We start from the raw sequence: 19,149 nt of genomic DNA on the forward strand, positions 1-19,149 counted from the left end.
GAGAGGGTAAGTCCTGCACATTCCACAGTCTGGCTTTGCTAAATGTCAAGTACTGCACGGGCTAGCCATGCTTCGGTTCATGGGGATGTCTCCGTCAGCTACGCTTCGGTTGATGCAATGTGAGATCATTCATCATGATCCTTCAAATGACGCTGCTGCCTGCGCTGTGTGAGCCTACTCATGCCACCCACCTTGCCCTCTCCTCTGTTGCTAACCATTTGTCTGTTCTTATATTTTGCAGAACTTGAGGCCAACTCCGACGATTCAGACGCGGAAGAGGAGAACATCTTCCAATCCCACCTTCCAGACCAAGAACATGGGGGTGAGGGGAAGGTGGTGGATGAAGTCCCCACTGTTGTATATTGAGGTGACAGCCCCTTTCCTGAGTGGTACGAATATTGTTGGGACATTCCATGGTTTCCCACAGTCTGAGGCTGGGGATTCCAGTGGGGTGTAGCGAGGCACACGCAGAGTCCCACCGTCCGAGGCTGCGGGTCCCAGTGGGATGCAGCGAGCCATACCAGGGTGAGGAGGGGGAAGGAGAGCTCAACAGCGCTCTCCTGAGGTGCAGGATACAACAGATGTGGTTCATATAATGGCAATGAGTGTGGAGAGCATTGACCTTACACGAGCACTCCTGGACACCATCAGTGGAGTGGGTGATGAGGTATCAGGACTGTCGGGAGAGTAACAACACTCTCTCCAAAAATGGGAACGCTGTCCGGGAACATGAGGGAGGGAATGTCTCGGGCAGCTGATCCAAATCGGTGCACATGAGGAAGGGAATGTCGCAGGTAGCTGATGCGCTGTCAGTGAACATGAGGAAGGGAACGTTGCAGGTAGTTGAGACATTGGCAGGGCACGTGAGGAAGAGAATGTTGAAGGTAGTTGACACACTGTTGGTCAACATAAGGGAGGGAATGTGACAGGTAGCTGAGATACTCTCGGCGAATATGAGGGAGGGAATGTTGGAGGTAGTTGAGACACTGTCAGGGCACATGAGGGAGGGACTGTCGGAGTTAGCTGCGGCAATAAGGGAACACGCCCAGCCCCGTGCCCATTGACAGAATCAACTGCCACTCCCTCTCCAATCCCCAGACCAGCCTCTGAAGGGGCCCAAGCCGGGCCTTCCACATTATCGCCTGCCCCCGCCCCCCCACCCCCCATCAAGGAGTACGCATTATCCAAGATGTTTGAAAGAATAAGCTTGGTATCAACCCAAGAAATGCTGCGCCAATGCCTGCGGGCAGGGGTGGAGTCACCAAGATTAAGTGCAGCGGGCGGTCTTAGAATAAGGAGCAGAGATGGGTGCAGCCTTTCTTTGCTGCTGTTATTGTTGTTATTATTGTTACTGCTGTAACTGTTCTCAAATTAAAAGTTTTTTGTAAGTTATGTAAATTTACAAGTTTAAAAGTTTGTAAGTGATTTTAACTGAAATCTTTAAAGTTTGATACAAGAATATTTTTAGTTAAGTTAAGTACAGACAAGTGTTAAATTTTTTTGAATAAAATATATTTTAAATTATAACTGAATAATTTCCATTATTTATTCCATTATTAACACAACTTTTAGAAGTAAAGAAGAATCATTTCCATTATTTGTTCCATCAACACAACTCAACATTACAGAACAGGTCCAAACAGTAAACATGGTCCATTTTGAATAGTTGCCGCTGAGCCTTCAGGCAGCAAAGTGTTCATGGATGAGCTGCTAGCGTAAGGCTCGAGCAATCGTTAAAGGGGCACAACGGTCTAGCCACCTCCGCCGTCGTGCTCCGAGTTCAGGTAGTTGCATGGCTTCATCTTCCTCCTCATCGTCAGCCACTCTCATCTCAGGTTGGTCTTCTGCTACCAGCTGCTGCTGCCTCATGATGGCTAAGTTATGCAGCATGCAGCACACAACAGTGAACTGACTGACAATCACAGGGGAGTATTGCAAGTAGCCTCCGGAATGGTCCAGGCATCGGAAATGCTGTTTCAAGATGTCTATAGTCCTCTCTATTATGCTGCGTATCGCAAGGTGCGACATGTTGTATTCCCGGTCAGCTTCGGTCCGGATTACGCGTAGGGGCGTCATGAGCCAGGTGGTGAGGCCATACCCTTTGTCTCCCAGTAGCCAGCTCTGCCCTTCTGACTGCTACTGAAACATGGCAGATATAACGCTGGCGCGTAGGATGAATGCATCATGGGTGCTACCAGGGTATCTTGCATCAACTGACATGATGGGACACATGCTGTCGCACACGAGTTGCACATTAACAGAGTGGAAGCCTTTTCTGTTCCTGTACATCTCGGAATCCTCCAAAGGTGCTCGCAAGGTGATGTGGATACAATCAATGCAGCCCTGTACCTTTGGGAAGCTAGCAATCCTGGAGAAGCCCACAGCCCTTTCACGCATTGCCTGGGCGGTCATGGGGAATTTTATGTAGTCATTCCTCCGGGCATATAGTGCAGCAGTCACCTGTCGAATGCAGATATGTGTTGCACGTTGAGAAATGGTGCACACGTCCCTAGTTGTGGTCTGGAACAATCCAGATGCATAGAATGAAAGTGCAGCTGTAACCTTCACTTCAACTGACAAAGCAGTCCTCCTGACGCTTCTATGTTGCAGGTCTGCTTTTACTAACTCAGATCTCAGTTACAATTTCTTTGCGGAAACGCAGACTTCTCACGCAGTCTGCATCACTCGGGTGCAGGTATGAACGCCTGTCTCAATATACCCGAATTGGGTAAGGCCTCCTGCCCAGGTTCCTCATGCGATGATGCCGAATCAATTGTCTCCTCCGCAGCATCATCATGCAGAAGGCTTGCACGAGGTATGGTATTATCAGTATTGCCCCCATGATTAAATTGTACCTTTGCAAGAAGCTCAAAATGGCAGGCAGGACAAGATTCTTTGTTCTCTCTTCCCAAGGTTGACGCCATAGTATGGACCACACCCAGGTTTGAGCAGGCGCAATGATCGTGAAACTCGTGCACCGCCACCCCCCCTTACCGGGCTTCATTTGATGCGTTGTGTAGGTTTCTCATGCCTTCCGTTCGCCTTCCACAGCACCCCCGGGTTTCTTTTGAAGCCGAGCCCTGAGCCTCTGTGTCTGGGTGAGGGACCGATTCTGCCGGCCGACGCTCCGACCCTCGAGCCTGGTAAGGAGATGTTCGGTGGTGGCGTGTCAGTTTAAAAAAAAATGAAAACTTAAGGAATTCAACTTCCATTTCCTGCGTTTTCAGTTGGAAAAAAATTAAGTTTGATAATGCATATCTAATGTGTTCTTGACTCCCTACAAAACTTCGCATAAAAACAATGGCGTCTTTCTGCGCCTAATTCTTAATGTGCGCTGGTTTTTCTTAAGTGCCCAGAAGATTTTTTGGGAGTGGTCACATATGCCGTCCTAGGAGAACTGTAAGTTGACCAAACTTGCGTAAATGTGAAAAACTGGTGCAGACATCAGGTTACGCCCCCTATGACGCAAAAAAAACCTAACTTAAAAAAATCGTTACTGAGTTACATTGGCCATCTTTGGGGAAACATGGATTTTTTAATTTAGGCCAAAAAAAGCAGCGCGAATCACTGGGGAAAATTGAGCCTATGAAATATTCTGTAGTTTTGCAATTGCTTTCCTTTCTTCTCCCTTCCCTGAACATCTCAAAATTCTAGATGTTTACTTTTTATTATTTGAATTTCACAGAAATCATCATGGGGAGGAGAATAGTTTACTTATTATTCAGGGCCTTCACAGACTTGGTAACCCTTGCACACAAATCCCCTTCATATTTTTGTCTTGCAAACAGTTTAAATACCAGTTATTTTATATAATGCTGTCTAGTAAAGAGAAAAAATCTGAATTTCAAGTGCTTAATATTCTAAACATGCACTATTTTTCTCAGGGTAAAATCTGTAAAATGATACATTTTTCTTACCTTGAAACCCATATAAGTGACCTGTCCTGTGGCAATATATTTCCCACTCTTACTAACCGTAATGAAGGAGATATTGTTGGTATGGCTTTCCAGGAAGGCTTGTTGGCTATCGTTCAGATTTTGTATGATAGCTGTACATCCCAGAGGGTAAATTATATTTTCACCGTCAGGATGCACGGATAAGCCAAAAGGCACTTTACCTATAAACACAGAAATACAGTCTCACAGAGTTCAATCTACACCAGAATTTAAGAATTCTAGTATTTAATGAAATGCTATATTTTGCATTGTACTATGCTCTCAAATCAGTGAATGCTTTAACCATTGTGCAGTGGCTTATCCACGTAAATATACACAGTTGTATTGTCACTTATCTTGTATCGTTCCACCACAGAACACTGTATGCAGAACACACAATGCTAATATATGGTGGGCCTAGACATTTCTCAATAAATCTGTACTATTATAAACTATTAACAATTTTATAGAAACATCAACACACAATAAAATATATGAAGTGGTCTAACAACAGTCAAAAATGAAAGAAAAAATTATTAATTTTTTTACTGCGTGTTAATAAAAAATGATTGCAAAAAGCAGTAGACACAGCATTACATCCGATTCATCAGAAGGTGAGCCACCAATTCCAAATGGCCTGGCAAAGGAAGGCATTTTAAACTTGTTAATATCTGATACCATACCTTTTCATCTTTTTTCAGGTAGATTTGTCCATTCATCCCCCTGTCCTGAAGATCTTCTTCTTAGGCAGTTCCACGGAGTCGAGGATGACTTGCTTCCACATTAAAAATGAGTTCTCAGGTGACTGAAGAGTCCAATGCGGGACCTACAGTCTCTGTCACAGGTGGGGCAGACAGTGGTTGAAGGAAGGAATGGGTGGGTGGGGTGCCTGGGTTGCTGCGCGCTCCTTCTGCTGTCAATGCTTGGCTTCAGCTTGCTCTCAGCGAAGAGACCCGAGGTGTTCAGCACCTCCCCGGATGTTTTTCCTCCACTTTGGGTGCTCTTGGGCCAGGATTCCTAGGTGTCAGTGGGGATGCTACATTTTTTCAAGGAGGCTTTGAGGGTGTCCTTGAAGCGTTTCCTCTGCCCACCTCGGGCTCGCTTGCTGTGTTGGAGCTCCGAGAAGAGCGTTTGTTTTGGGAGTCTCGAGTCAGGCATGCGGGCGATGTGGCCCGTCCAGCAGAGCTGATCAAGCGTGGTCAGTGCTTCGATGCTGGGGATATTGGCCTGAGCGAGGACACCGATGTTGGTGCACCTATCCTGCCAATGGATTTGCAGGATCTTGCGGAGGCAGCGTTGGTGATACTTCTCCAGTGTTTTGAGGCTTCTGCTGTACATAGTCCATGTCTCTGAGCCATATAGGAGGGCAGGTATCACCACCGCTCTGTAGACCACGAGCTTGGTGCTAGGTTTGAAGTCCTGGTCTTCAAACACTCTTTTCCTTCGGAGACCGAAAGCTGCACTGGCACACTGAAGGCGGTGTTGGACCTTGTCGGCGATGTTTGCCCTTGTTAACAGTAGGCTCCCAAGGTGCAAAATGGTCCACGTTGTCCAAGGCCTTGTCGTGGATTTTGATAACCAGGGGGCAGTGTTGTGTGGCAGGGGCAGGTTGGTAGAGGACCTTTGTCTTACGAATGTTTAGTGTCAGGTCCATGCTCTTGTACACCTCAGTGAAGGTGTTTACGGTGGCTTGTAGTTCGGCCTCCGAGTGTGCGCAGAAGCAAGCATCATCTGCATACTGTAATTCAATGACAGAGGATGGGACAACCTTGGATCTGGCCTGGAAGTGGCGGAGGTTGAACAGATTCACATTTGTCCTGTAATTTAGCTCCATTCCAGCAAGGAGCTTGCTGAGGGTGAGATGGAGCATTGCAGCAAGGAAGATCGAGAAGAGCGTTGGTGCGATGACACAGCCTTGCTTGACCCCGGTCCGATCGTGGAATGGGTCTGTGGTGGATCTGTTGGTCAGGATCATGGCTTGCATGTCATCGTGGAGCAGGCAGAGGATGGTGACAAATTTTTGAGGGCAGGTGAGTCTGAGGAGGACGCTCCATAATCCCTTATGGTTGACAGTGTCGAAGGCCTTTGTGAGGTCAAAGAAGGCCATGTACAAGGGTTGGTGCTGTTCCCTGCATTTCTCTTGTATTTGTTGTGCGGTGAAGATCAATGTCCATTGTGCTCTTTAGTGAGCGGAATCCGCATTGTGACTCTGGGAGGAGTTCTTCAGCCACATGGAGAAGACGATTGAGGAGGATTTTTGCAATGACTTTCCTGGTGGTCGACAACAGGGAGTCTCCGCTGTAGTTACCGCAGTCGGACTTGTCACCATTCTTGAAGATGGTCACAATTACAGCATCTGAGATCTCCTGGCATGCTCTCCTCCTTCCAGATAAGAGAGATGAGGTCATGAATCTGCGCCAATAGTGCTTCTCCGCCATGTTTTAGTGCTTCGGTGAGGATTCCGTCTGCTCCTGATGTCGTCTTGTTCTTCAGTTGTTGGATGGCCTTTTCAACCTCGTGCCGGGCTGGGGTTGTGCTGAGATGCTGCGGGATGGAGTCCAGGACACTCATGTCGAAGACTGAGTCTCGGTTGAGGAGATCTTCGAAGTGCTCCTTCCAGCAGGCACTGACTGCCTCACGGTGTCCTTGATGAGCTCCTCCGTTCTTGGCCAGCAGTGGGGTAGGGCCTTGGGTGCTTGGGCCATAGGTGGTTTTGACTGTGCTAAAAAATCTTCGCACGTCATGGTTGTCTGCTAGCTGCTGGATTTCTTGTGCTTTCTCCACCCACCATCTGTTCTTTAGGTCGCGGTTTTTCTGTTGGACCTTGGCCTTCAGACATCTGTAGAGCTGCTTTCTTGCTCTCAAGTTGCATTGCTGTTTCCAGTTCAAGAATACCTTGCGCTGCGGCATATTAGCTCCTGGATCTCCTAGTCGTTCTCGTCAAACCAGTCTTGGTGTTTCCTGGTCGAGTGACCGAGCGTCTCTTCGCAGGTGCCAATTATGGAGGCCTTGAGGGCAGACCAGGCACTGTGGATTCTCTGCGTCTCTGGGAGTCATCAGGCTGGTTGCAAGGCCCTGGCTGAATAGGGCTTTCTTAACAGGATCTTTGAGTGCTCCGATGTTGATTTCCCTGTGGCATTGTTTCTGTTGCAGTCGCTGTTTTGGAGCAATGTTGATGGTGATATCAGAGTGAATTAGGCAGCGGTTCGCCCAGCATTCGTCAGCTCCTGTCATGGTGTGGGTGATGTGCATGTCTTTGCGGTCCCTCGATCGGACGATGACGTAGTCTAGCAGATGACAGTGCTTGAAGCGAGGATGTTGCCATGATGCCTTATATTTGTCCTTTTGACGGAACAGTGTATTGGTTATGATGAGGCCGTGTTCTAAGCATTTTGTCAGGAGGATACCGTTGGAGTTCGCTTTCCCTACCCTCTCTCTGCTGATCATACCTACCCAGAGGTCAGTGGCCTTTCCAACTCTGGTATTGAAGTCACCAAGGAGGATCAGCTTGTCGCCCGTTGGGACTCAGGACTGCGATTGTTCGAGGCTGGAGTTTCGTCTGTAGCTTCCAGTGTTGAGGTGTACGCGCTGAAGACCGTAGCAATTGGTTCCAGGCTAGGGTGAGTCGAGGAGTCATAAGGCGTTCGCTTATCCCGCAAGGGGAGTCTCTGAGATGGCCCACTAGCTTATTTTTTACGGTACAGCCTACTCCATGGAGGTGGCGTTCTTCTTCTGGTTTACTTTTCCAGAAGAAGGTATAGCCACCACCTTGTTCTTTGAGCTGGCCTTCCTCTGCCCACTGGGTCTCGCTTAGGGCAGCGATGACTATGTCGAAGCGCTCGAGTTCCTGGGCAACGATGGCAGTGTAGCGTTCCAGTTTGCTGCTGTTGGGGTTGTCCATGAGGGTCCTGACGTTCCGGGTCCAGAACTTCATCTTAAAGTGTGGAAGATGCCTGTGCATGAATTATTTTAACGTGGGGTGGCCATTGCACACCAGCTACCACACGGGCTTGAAAAAACAAGGTCCAATGGCAAGGGGATCCAAGACAACTGGAGACCAGGCTCTGCTGCATGGGCCTAGTTCATTCACACGCATGCTCCTACGGTCCTCCTTCCTCCATTCCACAGGAAATCTCTCCTTGGGATCTCTCCTCCGACCTCCGGCTCCTCCTGGGCCCCGACCTCCGACGATCCGTGGGCCCCGACTCTCCAACTCCTCCTGGGCCCCGACCCTTCCGCTGGGCACGGCCTTGTTCCACGACACCCCACCAATCCGCCCTCTGGGATCCGGTGACGTTAAATGTAGTTGCCCTCTTCGCCTGGGATATGGTTCAATTGGTGCCAGGTACCCTGTGTTACCTTGCCCACATTGGGGGGAGGGGGTGGTGGGAGACGGTGATACAACAACTACTTGCACTTATATAGTGCCTTTAATGTAGTAATGACTACACTCCAAAAGTACTTCGTTGGCTGTAAAGCGCTTTGAGACGTCTGGTGGTTGTGAAAGGCACTATGTAAATCCAAGGTTTTTAATACGTCACGAGGCGCTTAACAGGGGAGTTAACAAATAAAATTTGAAACCAAGCCACATAAGGAGATTTTAGGATAGATGACAAAAGGTTGGTCAAAATGCTAGGTTTTAAGGAGCGTCTTCGAGGAGAGAGAGGTGGAGAGGCAGAGAGGTTGATGTTGGGAATTCCAAAGCTTAAGGCCCAGGCAGCTAAAGGCACGGCCGCCAAAGATGGAATCATTAAAATTGGGGATGCGCAAAATGCCAGAATTGGCGGAGTGCAGATATCTCGGAAACAGGGATGAGAATGTTAAAATTGAGACGTTGCGGGACTAGGATCCAATGTAGATGGGTGATGGGTGAACGGGACTTGGTGCGAGTTAGGACAGGGGCAGCAGGAGTTTGGGATGAGCTGAAGTTTATGTGCAACTCCAGCGCAGTGAACTCAGTGTACAATTGAGCTTTGAAAGTGCTCGGGGGGGGGGGCAGTCTGCTGGACCTGCTGGGTCCATTGTAAACTTACTGGTTGCAGAGGGTTTAATGTTTTGAGACACAGCCAGAGTATGGGGGAGGTGGGACCAGTACAAACTGGACGGTCTGCACTTGGGCAGGACCGGAACTAATGTCCTAGGGGGAGTGTTTGCTAGTGCTGTTGGGGAGGAGTTAAACTAATATGGCAGGGGGATGGGAACCAATACAGGGAGACAGAGGGAAACAAAAAGGAGACAAAGACAAAAGACAGAAAAGAGATGAGTAAAAGTGGAGGGCAGAGAAACCAAAGGCAAGAAACAAAAAGGGCCACTGAATATAAAAGGGCTGCAGGAGGGGTCAAAACTAAAAATCATGGTTTTAAAAACTAGGATGAAAACACTTGACCTAAATGCACGCAGCATTCGAAATAAAGTAAATGAGTTGACGGCACAAATCATTACAAATGGGTATGACTTGGTGGCCATTACAGGAACATGGTTGCAAGGTGGCCAAGACTGGGAATTAAACATACAGGGGTATCTGACGATTCAGAAAGATAGGCAAGAAGGGAAAGGAGGTGGGGTAGCTCTGTTAATAAAAGATGATATCAGGGCAGTTGTGAGGGATGATATTGGCTCCAATGAACAAAATGTTGAATCATTGTGGGTGGAGATTAGAGATAGTAAGGGGAAAAAGTCACTGGTTGGCGTAGTTTATAGGCCCCCAAATAATAACTTCACGGTGGGGCGGGCAATAATCAAGGGAATAATGGAGGCATGTGAAAAAGGAACGGCAGTAGTCATGGGGGATTTTAACCTACATATCGATTGGTCAAATCAAATCGCATGGGGTAGCCTGGAAGAGGAATTCATAGAATGCATACGGGATTGTTTCTTAGAACAGTATGTAACAGAACCGACAAGGGAGCAAGCCACCTTAGATCTGGTCCTGTGTAATGAGACCGGAAAAATAAACGATCTCCAAGTAAAAGATCCTCTCGGAATGAGTGATCACAATATGGTTGAATTTGTAATACAGATTGAGGATGAGGAAGTTGTGTCAGAAATGAGCGTACTATGCTTAAACAAAGGGGACTACAGTGGGATGAGGGCAGAGTTGGCTAAGTAGACTGGAAACAAGAATTAAACGGTGGCACAATTGAGGAACAGTGTAGGACTTTTAAGGAGCTCTTTCATAGTGCGCAACAATAATATATTCCAGTGAAAAAGAAGGGCGGCAAGAGATTGGGATAACCAGCCATGGATAACCAAGGAAATAAAGGAAAGTATCAAATCAAAGACCAATGCGTATAAGGTGGCCAAGGTTATTGGGAAACTAGAGAATTGGGAAAATTTTAAGCAACAGCAAAGAATGACTAAAAAAGCAATAAAGAAAGGGAAGATAGATTACGAAGGTAAACTTGCGCAAAACATAAAAAACAGATAGTAAAAGCTTTTACAGATATATAAAACGGAAGAGAGTGACTAAAGTAAATGTTGGTCCCTTAGAAGATGAAAAGGGGGATTTAATAATGGGAAATATGGAAATGGCTGAGACCTTAAACAATTATTTTGCTTCGTTCTTCACAGTGGAAGACACAAAAACCATGCCAAAAATTGCTGGTCACAGGAATGTGGGAAGGGAGGACCTTGAGACAATCACTATCACTAGGGGGGTAGTGCTTGACAGGCTAATGGGACTGAAGGTAGACAAGTCCCCTGGTCCTGATGAAATGCATCCCAGGGTATTAAAAGAGATGGCGGAAGTTATAGCAGATGCATTCGTTATAATCTACCAACATTCTCTGGACTCTGGGGAGGTACCAGCGGATTGGAAAGCAGCTAATGTAATGCCTCTGTTTAAAAAAGGGGGCAGGCAAAAGGCAGGTAACTATAGGCCGGTTAATTTAACATCTGTAGTGGGGAAAATGCTTGAAACTATCATTAAGGAAGAAATAGCGGGACATCTGAATAGCAATAGTGCAATCAAGCAGACGCAGCATGGATTCATGAAAGGGAAATCATGTTTAACTAACTTACTGGAATTCTTTGAGGATATAACGAGCATGGTGGATAGAGGTGTACCGATGGATGTGGTGTATTTAGATTTCCAAAAGGCATTCGATAAGGTGCCACACAAAAGGTTACTGCAGAAGATAAAGGTACGCGGAGTCAGAGGAAATGTATTAGCATGGATAGAGAATTGGCTGGCGAACAGAAAGCAGAGAGTCGGGATAAATGAGTCCTTTTCCGGTTGGAAATCAGTGGTTAGTGGTGTGCCACAGGGATCAGTGCTGGGACCACAACTGTTTACAATATACATAGATGACCTAGAAGAGGGGACAGAGTGTAGTGCAACAAAATTTACAGATGACACTAAGATTAGTGGGAAAGCGGGTTGTGTAGAGAACTCCGAGGCTGCAAGGAGATTTAGATAGGTTAAGCGAATGGGCTAAGGTTTGGCAGATGGAATACAATGTCGGAAAGTGTGAGGTCATCCACCTTGGGAAAAAAAACAGTAAAAGGGAATATTATTTGAATGGGGAGAAATTACAACATGCTGTGGTGCAGAGGGACCTGGGGGTCCTTGTGCATGAAACTCTTTTTGGATTTTTTTTTCCCGACTCCTTTCGGGGCTTAATCGGGTTGCGCGAGCCACCTCTGCCAGGCCTCGGGCAGCCGCTTTTGAAGCCCGACCAAAAACCCGAAAAATGGGCAAAAAGGGAATAAATTCCCACCCAAAAAGGGTGAATAGTTTTTGGAAAACTCACCAAGTCTCGATTCTGCCACCTCCTACCTCTGTGCAGATACCCCGCAAACCCCCAAGGACAGAAATGACAAGTGTCAAGTTGGCAGGGCGTCGGGCCACCTGCTGCCGACCATGAGCATCCAAATCCCCGCAAAGGGGGCATTTTCATTTCTTCATCGGGACTTCCGACAATTGCCAAGGTTCAACTCATTAACTTTGTTTGCAGACACTTGCCAGAAAATGCAAGTGGCCACTTTGCCGGGCCGACTCGCTTGCCCAAGCGGGAAACCATCAACCGCAGGCCCGGTAAGGCGGCCGAATCTGACCTCATAGACTTCCAGACAACGGGACTTTTGACTTTCCCGGCCTCGGGTGGCCTCCACCCGGCCTCAGCCATCAGCCCTGCCTGCCTCCAGCCCACTTCTGGTTAATGAGTTATCCAGCCTGGCACTTAGGTTGCACCAGCGAGACCAAGTCTCGGCTTTGGTTAATGATTTGAGCCGAACCGACCTGCCCCCGGGCTGAACTCAGGCAGGTCTGCCGATTTCCCGACTCCTTTCGGGGCTTAATCGGGTCGCGCGACCGAGGCGGTGCCCCGGCCTCTGCCAGGCCTCGGGCAGCCGCTTTTGAAGCCCGACCAAAAAGCCGAAAAATGGGCAAAAAGGGAATAAATTCCCGCCCAAAAAGGGTGAATAGTCGGTTGGGCGGCAGCCCTGGTCGGTCTCTGCAGACCTGGAGGCTCGAGACGTTTTTTTGGAAAACTCACCAAGTCTCGATTCTGCCACCTCCCAAAAGGTTAGTTTGCAGGTGCAGCAGGTAATCAGGCGAATGGGATGTTGGCCTTCATTGCGAGAGGGATGGAGTACAAAAGCAGGGAGGTCTTGCTGCAACTGTATAAGGTATTGGTAAGGCTGCACCTGGAGTACTGCGTGCAGTTTTGGTCACCTTACTTAAGGAAGGATATACTAGCTTTGGAAGGGGTTCAGAGACGATTCACTAGGCTGATTCCAGAAATGAGGGGGTTACCTTATGATGATAGATTGAGTAGACTGGGTCTTTACTCCTTGGAGTTCAGAAGGATGAGGGGTGATCTTATAGAAACATTTAAAATCATGAAAGGGATAGACAAGATAGAGGCAGAGAGGTTGTTTCCACTGGTAGGGGAGACTAGAACTAGGGGGCACAGCCTCAAAATACGGAGGAGCCAATTTAAAACCGAGTTGAGAAAGAATTTCTTCTCCCAGAGGGTTGTGAATCTGTGGCATTCTCTGCCCAAGGAAGCAGTTGAGGCTGGCTCATTGAATGTATTCAAGTCAAAGATAGATAGATTTTTAAGCAATAAGGGAATTAAGGGTAATGGGGAGAGGGCGGGTAAGTGGAGCTGAGTCCACGACCAGATCAGCCATGATCTTATTGAATGGCGGAGCAGGCTCGAGGGGCTAAATGGCCTACTCCTGTTCCTGATTCTTATGTTCTTATTGCAGCCCGCGGGATAACTCCGGGGCTGCCGGCTGCACTCCCAGTGAGATGCAGTAACCATAGCGACCGGACAGCTGCCTGCGGCCGCCCCGGGCCCCGCGGCCTCTTACCGTTGAATCCAATGATGGATTCGAGCTGCAGTTGAGCGACGTCCTTGGTTTCCTCGGCCATGGCTGTCGGTTGGCGGCGAGTCCCGCGAGCGCGAGCGCGGTCAGCTCAGCAGCAACGGCTCTCCGCTCTGTGTACAAGCCGTTGCTAGGTGACCGCGCACATGCGCACTGTGACGGGAGCGAGTTCCGTCAATGACATGCGCACTGTGAGGGGGAGCGAGTTTCGACAATGACCTGCGCAGTGAGGGGGAGCGAGTTCAGACAATGACATGCGCACTGTGAGGGGGAGCGAGTTCCGAATATGACCTGCGCAGTGAGGGGGGGGTCGAGTTCCGATAATGACATGCGCAGTGAGGGGAGCGAGTTCCTGCGCATTGTTGGAGGATCAAGCAGGAAATTCCATTATATGGACCAGTTGCACTGAATAAAAGTTTAATCTAAGTCATAAAAGTTTAATTTCAATTTAAATAAACACTACACAGGCAAACCTTTTGATTCTAACTTGAGCATAATGTTTGTGAGGTGTGCCTGCTGGCGGAGCCTCCTGAGGTTACAATCCAATAGTTGTACATGTGTGAATGGACAAAACAACTGGTTGTCTAACAAAGAAATGCCATTGCAGGAAGTATATTTGCATTGTAGCTCGTATCCCTGATTCGGCAATTTAGGCTGCATTTATAGACCACGGGTGTGAGTTGAATGTTTTGCTGTGTTTCGAGATAATCATCAGAGTAAGAAAAGTTAAGTTGCAGAAAGCCATTCAAAAACCATTGCTGAAAATGTTTCTTAAAATGCTGAAAGGTCGAATCCGGAAATATTTCCTCGAATTCTGTACGAATAAACACATTTAGAACCGAAAACAATTTGTTTAATCCACTTGTCTGTTCCTCTGGTTTTCGAGTTAGCATTTTAGCTTCAAAAGTCCACATTCAAATTTTAGTGGAACCTGTGTTTTAATTGTAGCAGAAAATGTTTGCACACCGTTCTCAGCCCATTGAATAAAACCACATTAATTATAAAACAAGGACAGAATACTGTAGTCATGATCTAAAAGATGTGTATGTGCACGATTAGTAGAGGGGGTTCCATGGTGTAATGGTTAGCACTCTGGACTCTGAATCCAGCGATCCGAGTTCAAATCTCGGTGGAACCTTGTTATTCTTCCCTACTGTTTTTATAAAAACGGCCTGAGTGGTTATTTTTCGGCGAGTGGTGTTCATTGAATGCAGTAAAAGAAAATAAATATTCATTATTCAGACTGGAGCACAGTGCAGCAATAGAAGCATAAGTATTGAATCTGTCCTGCATTGGAACAGTTTATGCAACAACCATAAGACTTAATTTTAACAATGCAGATTGCAAAGTAAGGTAAAAGCATAATGCTGTGAGTACAAAGAAATAAAGAGAAGGCAATGGGACTACAAATAATAGGTCAGTCAGCATTATTGACATGATTCAACTGTTACAACTCAATTCATTATTGATCTAACCAAGGGTCATCGACCTGAAACGCTAACTGTTTCTCGCTTCCTGTCCTGACCTGCTGAGCATTTTCAGCATTTTCTGTTTATATTTCAATGCATCATTGTGCTGTGTAAGCTTTAGGGATGAATGCCAAAAGTCAGGTTTAACAAAAGTGGGGTCAGTTTCTGCTTTGAAATTACGCTGGTTAGGTTACAGTTCAAGTTTTTGCTAAATTTTATTTACATAATCACAAACGTAAAATCTTTCATGAACTAGCACAATCGGGCAGCATAATTAAATGTAATTTTTTTCCTTCCATTAAAAAGTATTCCTTGATGTATTTACGAGTGGTAACCTGGTGCAGTTTTATTAATACAGCTGAAAATGGGCTTATTAAAGGATTTCCCATCCTCCACCCGTGAGCAACCTGATTTAAGTCACTGAAAATAATTTTAAGAAGCTATACTGAACCATTTAATAGTTTCATTAGTGTACTCTATTCAGCTTCTTAGTAAATTAAATATTTTTGATATGAAAAAACTATTAAAATGTACTTACTAGTGCCTGTGCACCTAAGAAAAAGAGGGAAATTTGAAGAGCCTTCCTGGACTAACGTAATCTCGCAATTTTGACCTGGGGCATGGCCAGTTTTGTGGATGGGGCCTGATTCAGGAGAATTGAATCTTGAAACAGTGTAAAAGATCACGGAAAATACGAACGCAAGTGGTTTTGAGCGTAACTCATGTTTGAAATTCACTGAGCTTTTACATAGAAAATAGGTGAAGGAGTAGGCCATTCGGCCCTTCGAGCCTGCACCACCATTCAATAAGATCATGGCTGATCATTCACCTCAGTACCCCTTTCCTGCTTTCTCTCCATACCCCTTGATCCCTTTCGCCGTAAGGGCCATATCCAACTCCCTCTTGAATATATCCAACGAACTGGCATCAACAACTCTCTGCGGTAGAGAATTCCACAGGTTAACGACTCTCCGTGGGAAGTTTCTCCTCATCTCGGTCCTAAATGGCTTAGACTGTGACCCCTAGTTCTGGACTTCCCCAACATCAGGAACATTCTTCTTGCATCAAACCTGTCCAGTCCTGTCAGAATTTTATATGTTTCTATGAGATCCCCTCTCATTCTTCTAAACTCCAGTGAATACAGGCCCAGTCGATCCAGTCTCTCCTCATATGTCAGTCCTGCCATCCTGGGAATCAGTCTGGTGAACCTTCGCAGTACTCCCTCAATAGCAAGAACGTCCTTCCTCAGATTAGAAGCCCAAAACTGAACACAATATTACAGGTGAGGCCTCACCAAGGCTCTGTACAACTGCAGTAAGACCTCCCTGCTCCTAGGTAGGTTTAGATGATATTACGAGCGGCAACAAGTAGAAACTCTACCCCAGTATGTGAAAGTAGTTCCCCCCACCCCGCCCTGCTGACAACGTTCTCTTCTTGTCCACACCACGCCACAACTCTTCGGTGACAAGTGTCCATTTTTTCCCACTCAGCCCAGAGGTGTAGTTTAATCCCTTTTATTGTTTTGAAGCAAGTGAATGATCCCTTTTGGCTGGCCGCATATAACTAAGGGGATAGTGAGGCTACTCGTTTTTCATTTACAAAGCCTAATGAGGATTAAACATTATTCCCTCACGGGGTCTCGTGATTGACCACCATACCTTCACCGGTGGATCTGCTGAAACTCCACATAAACCATGTTAACAGAGTTTCTGTTGACTTTCTGCTGAAGTTACGATTGCGCAAATCCTCAAAGAAATACTCGGTGAGTATGCTTAATCCCTATTAACATTTCTCCATCAATAATTGCACTGGCCTCGGCTTCCCACCTCCAACCACTGATTTTTTGGGGGATCTTGATGGATAGAGTTAGAAAGCAACTTGGGAATGTGTTCTGGTGCATCCCTGCTCCCCTCTGCTTTCTGGTGGCCAAACTAGTTGGTAGAGTGGACACATGCTGAAGAAATTCAAGTGAAGATTTCTGCTGTGTTTCCTGCCATTTAGTCTTTAAATGCTGGGCACAGAAGCACCGGTTAGGCCTTGACATCCAGCATTCACAGGTTGATGAAGCGGACATAAGGCATAAGCTTGTAGAGAGTCCTGTGCAAGTACTCGGAGCACAGCCCTGTACAGGACATGTCATGTAAAAAAAAAAGGCAAGAATTTATTGTTACTAAATGGTAAACCAGCGGGTCGCCTCGTTTCCCGATTTGCCACCATCATACTGGCATAACTTCCCACCAGAGGCCAAGGCAACTGCTTACTGTGTGCAACACTAGAGCTGTGCCCATTCAAGGGGAGGCGATTGAAAGTCAACACTGTATATATTTAATCCCCATTCAAATAGTTCCCGTTATCTTTCCACCTCTACCCACTGAGATCTGCCAAATATTCATCATATATTATAATTAATACCAATTAATATATGCAGGGGTGGCTGGCTCCCTGGAAGGGCACAGGATTATTTGGGATTCTCATGGAAAGTGGGACTGGGGTGCACCGATAATTGGAACCAATCTCCCAATTACCCATGTGGCCATTCCGCCCCTGCTTATATGTTCCATATTTTAACACTAATAAGCATTTCAAAATATTAAACCACAGAGCAATTTGTTATTTATAACATACATAATGGATGGCCTTGTTGTTTACAGATTACATTCCAAAATGGCCACCCTGTCTATGCTCAGAAGAGATCAAATCAGTCAAATCTGTTTTTTTAAAACTGAAAATGCTGGTCAGTTAGCAGCGTTGGACAGAACAGGCAATATATGTTTTAGGTGTAGAGCCTTCATCAGTACTAAAAAAATATACAGATGAACAGCATTTAAATAAATAAAGGGAAGGTGGCGGAAAACACACACACATGCACAAATTGGAATGAGCTATAAAGGGAACGTGTTGTTCATCTGTATTAGGTAGGACTGAGAAGGAGATTAAACCAATGGTGCATGAGCAGCCTGATAGGAAATTCACCAAAAGATCTGCAGAAAGTTCCGCATAAACTATGTTAACAAGTAATAATGCTGGAAGAACGAGAAGTGATCACATTGGAACAGAAAAATTCTTAAGCAGCTTGACAAGGTAAATGATGGGAGGATGATTCCCCTGGCAGGGGAGTCCAGAACTAGGGGTCAGTCTCAGAATAAAGGGTTGGCCATTTAGGACTGAGATGAGGAGAAATTTCTTCACTCAAAGGCTTGTGAATCTTTAGAATTCACTACTGCAGAGAGCAATGGATGTTCAGTCATTGAGTATATTCAAGACAGAGATCAATAAATTTTTGGATAATAAGGAAGGAAATCAAGGGATATGGGGAAAAGCCATGATCTTATTGAATGGCGGAGCAGGTTGGAAGGGCCGAGTTACTCTTGCTCCTATTTCTTATGTTCTAATAACTCCCAACAAGGGGTAAGGCTGATATTGACAATTCAGCTAAACAGCTGATCACAGATGCAACCCCACAGTCTAACTCGATGTGGCACCAGCAATTGGAGCTTCAACATGCTGCAGTACACTAGTCCTTAAAAAGCTTTTAGTGCCTTGAATCTTCTGAATTTAACAGTGAAAAAGATCACTCCCAGAATGTTTCTGCTGTTCAAATCCATCTTCCTCGGATCAGCCTATAATTTTTGCTTCCTTTTTAAAATCCTGCTTGTTCTCCTTAGAGCAGAGGTTAAGTGTTGATTTAATAGTAGTCTTTAATATTTTGATAGGATAGGGAGAAACTGTTTCCATTGGCAGGAGGGTCAGTAAGTAGAGGACACAGATTTAAGATAATTGGCAAAAGAATACGCAAATTTTTTTACGAGGCGAATTATGATGATTTGGAATGCACTGCCAGTGAAGGTGATGGAAATGGATTCAATAATAACTTTCAAAAGGGAATAGTTATATATATTTGAAAAGGAAAATTTGCAGGGCCATGGCAAAAAAAGCAGGGAAGTGGTACTAATTGGACAGGTCTTACAAAGAGACAACACAGCATGATAGGCAGAATGGTCTCCATCTGTGCTGTATGATTCTACTTGCACACTTTACAGCAAAATATGAACACATATTCCAAGTCCCTTTGTTAGGAAAAATAATAATTAACAGGTAGTTGCAAGTGAATCATAATATTACCATTATCACATGGCACACTGGTGATTGACATTACAACTGGAATCAAAAAACAACCTTAGCTCTGGAAGGTGAGTCAGAGTGACGTGTCTATCATTAAGATAATGGCTTAAATAGTTAGTGACAAGCCTGACACTTAGTTTTGGACCTCAATCATCTTGGACATTAAGGTGGCATGTACATTTTAAGAGATCCGACATAGGTCCTTTTATCATGCTAAAGTCATATTTGCAGTTGAGTAAGCAAACATGTACTCTCATATCCAAGGATTTTATCACTGATAAAAGGAAAAC

At 45.9% G+C, this 19,149-nt stretch overlaps 1 protein-coding gene and 1 non-coding gene across 3 annotated transcripts in view; one reads left to right on the forward strand and one right to left on the reverse strand.

Moving 5' to 3' along the window:
* The window catches only part of cfap52 (cilia and flagella associated protein 52), a 131,922-nt gene extending 118,513 nt beyond the window's left edge, over positions 1–13,409 (reverse strand). For both annotated transcript variants that reach the window (XM_070858184.1, XM_070858185.1), the window contains exons 1-2: positions 13,254–13,409; positions 3,918–4,117 (exon numbers count right to left, since the gene is read on the reverse strand). In XM_070858184.1, the coding sequence (XP_070714285.1) occupies positions 3,918–4,117; positions 13,254–13,314 (261 nt within the window). In that variant the 5' untranslated portion in view covers positions 13,315–13,409. The remainder of the gene's footprint in view (positions 1–3,917; positions 4,118–13,253) is intronic.
* Positions 13,410–14,334: 925 nt separating this feature from the next.
* On the forward strand, positions 14,335–14,406 carry trnaq-cug (transfer RNA glutamine (anticodon CUG)). Its single transcript has one exon. It is a non-coding gene; the product is annotated as a tRNA-Gln (tRNA).
* The last annotated feature ends 4,743 nt before the right edge of the window (positions 14,407–19,149 follow it).

The sequence above is a fragment of the Pristiophorus japonicus genome, chromosome 16, assembly GCF_044704955.1.
Source record: "Pristiophorus japonicus isolate sPriJap1 chromosome 16, sPriJap1.hap1, whole genome shotgun sequence".
Classification (NCBI taxonomy): domain Eukaryota; kingdom Metazoa; phylum Chordata; class Chondrichthyes; family Pristiophoridae; genus Pristiophorus; species Pristiophorus japonicus.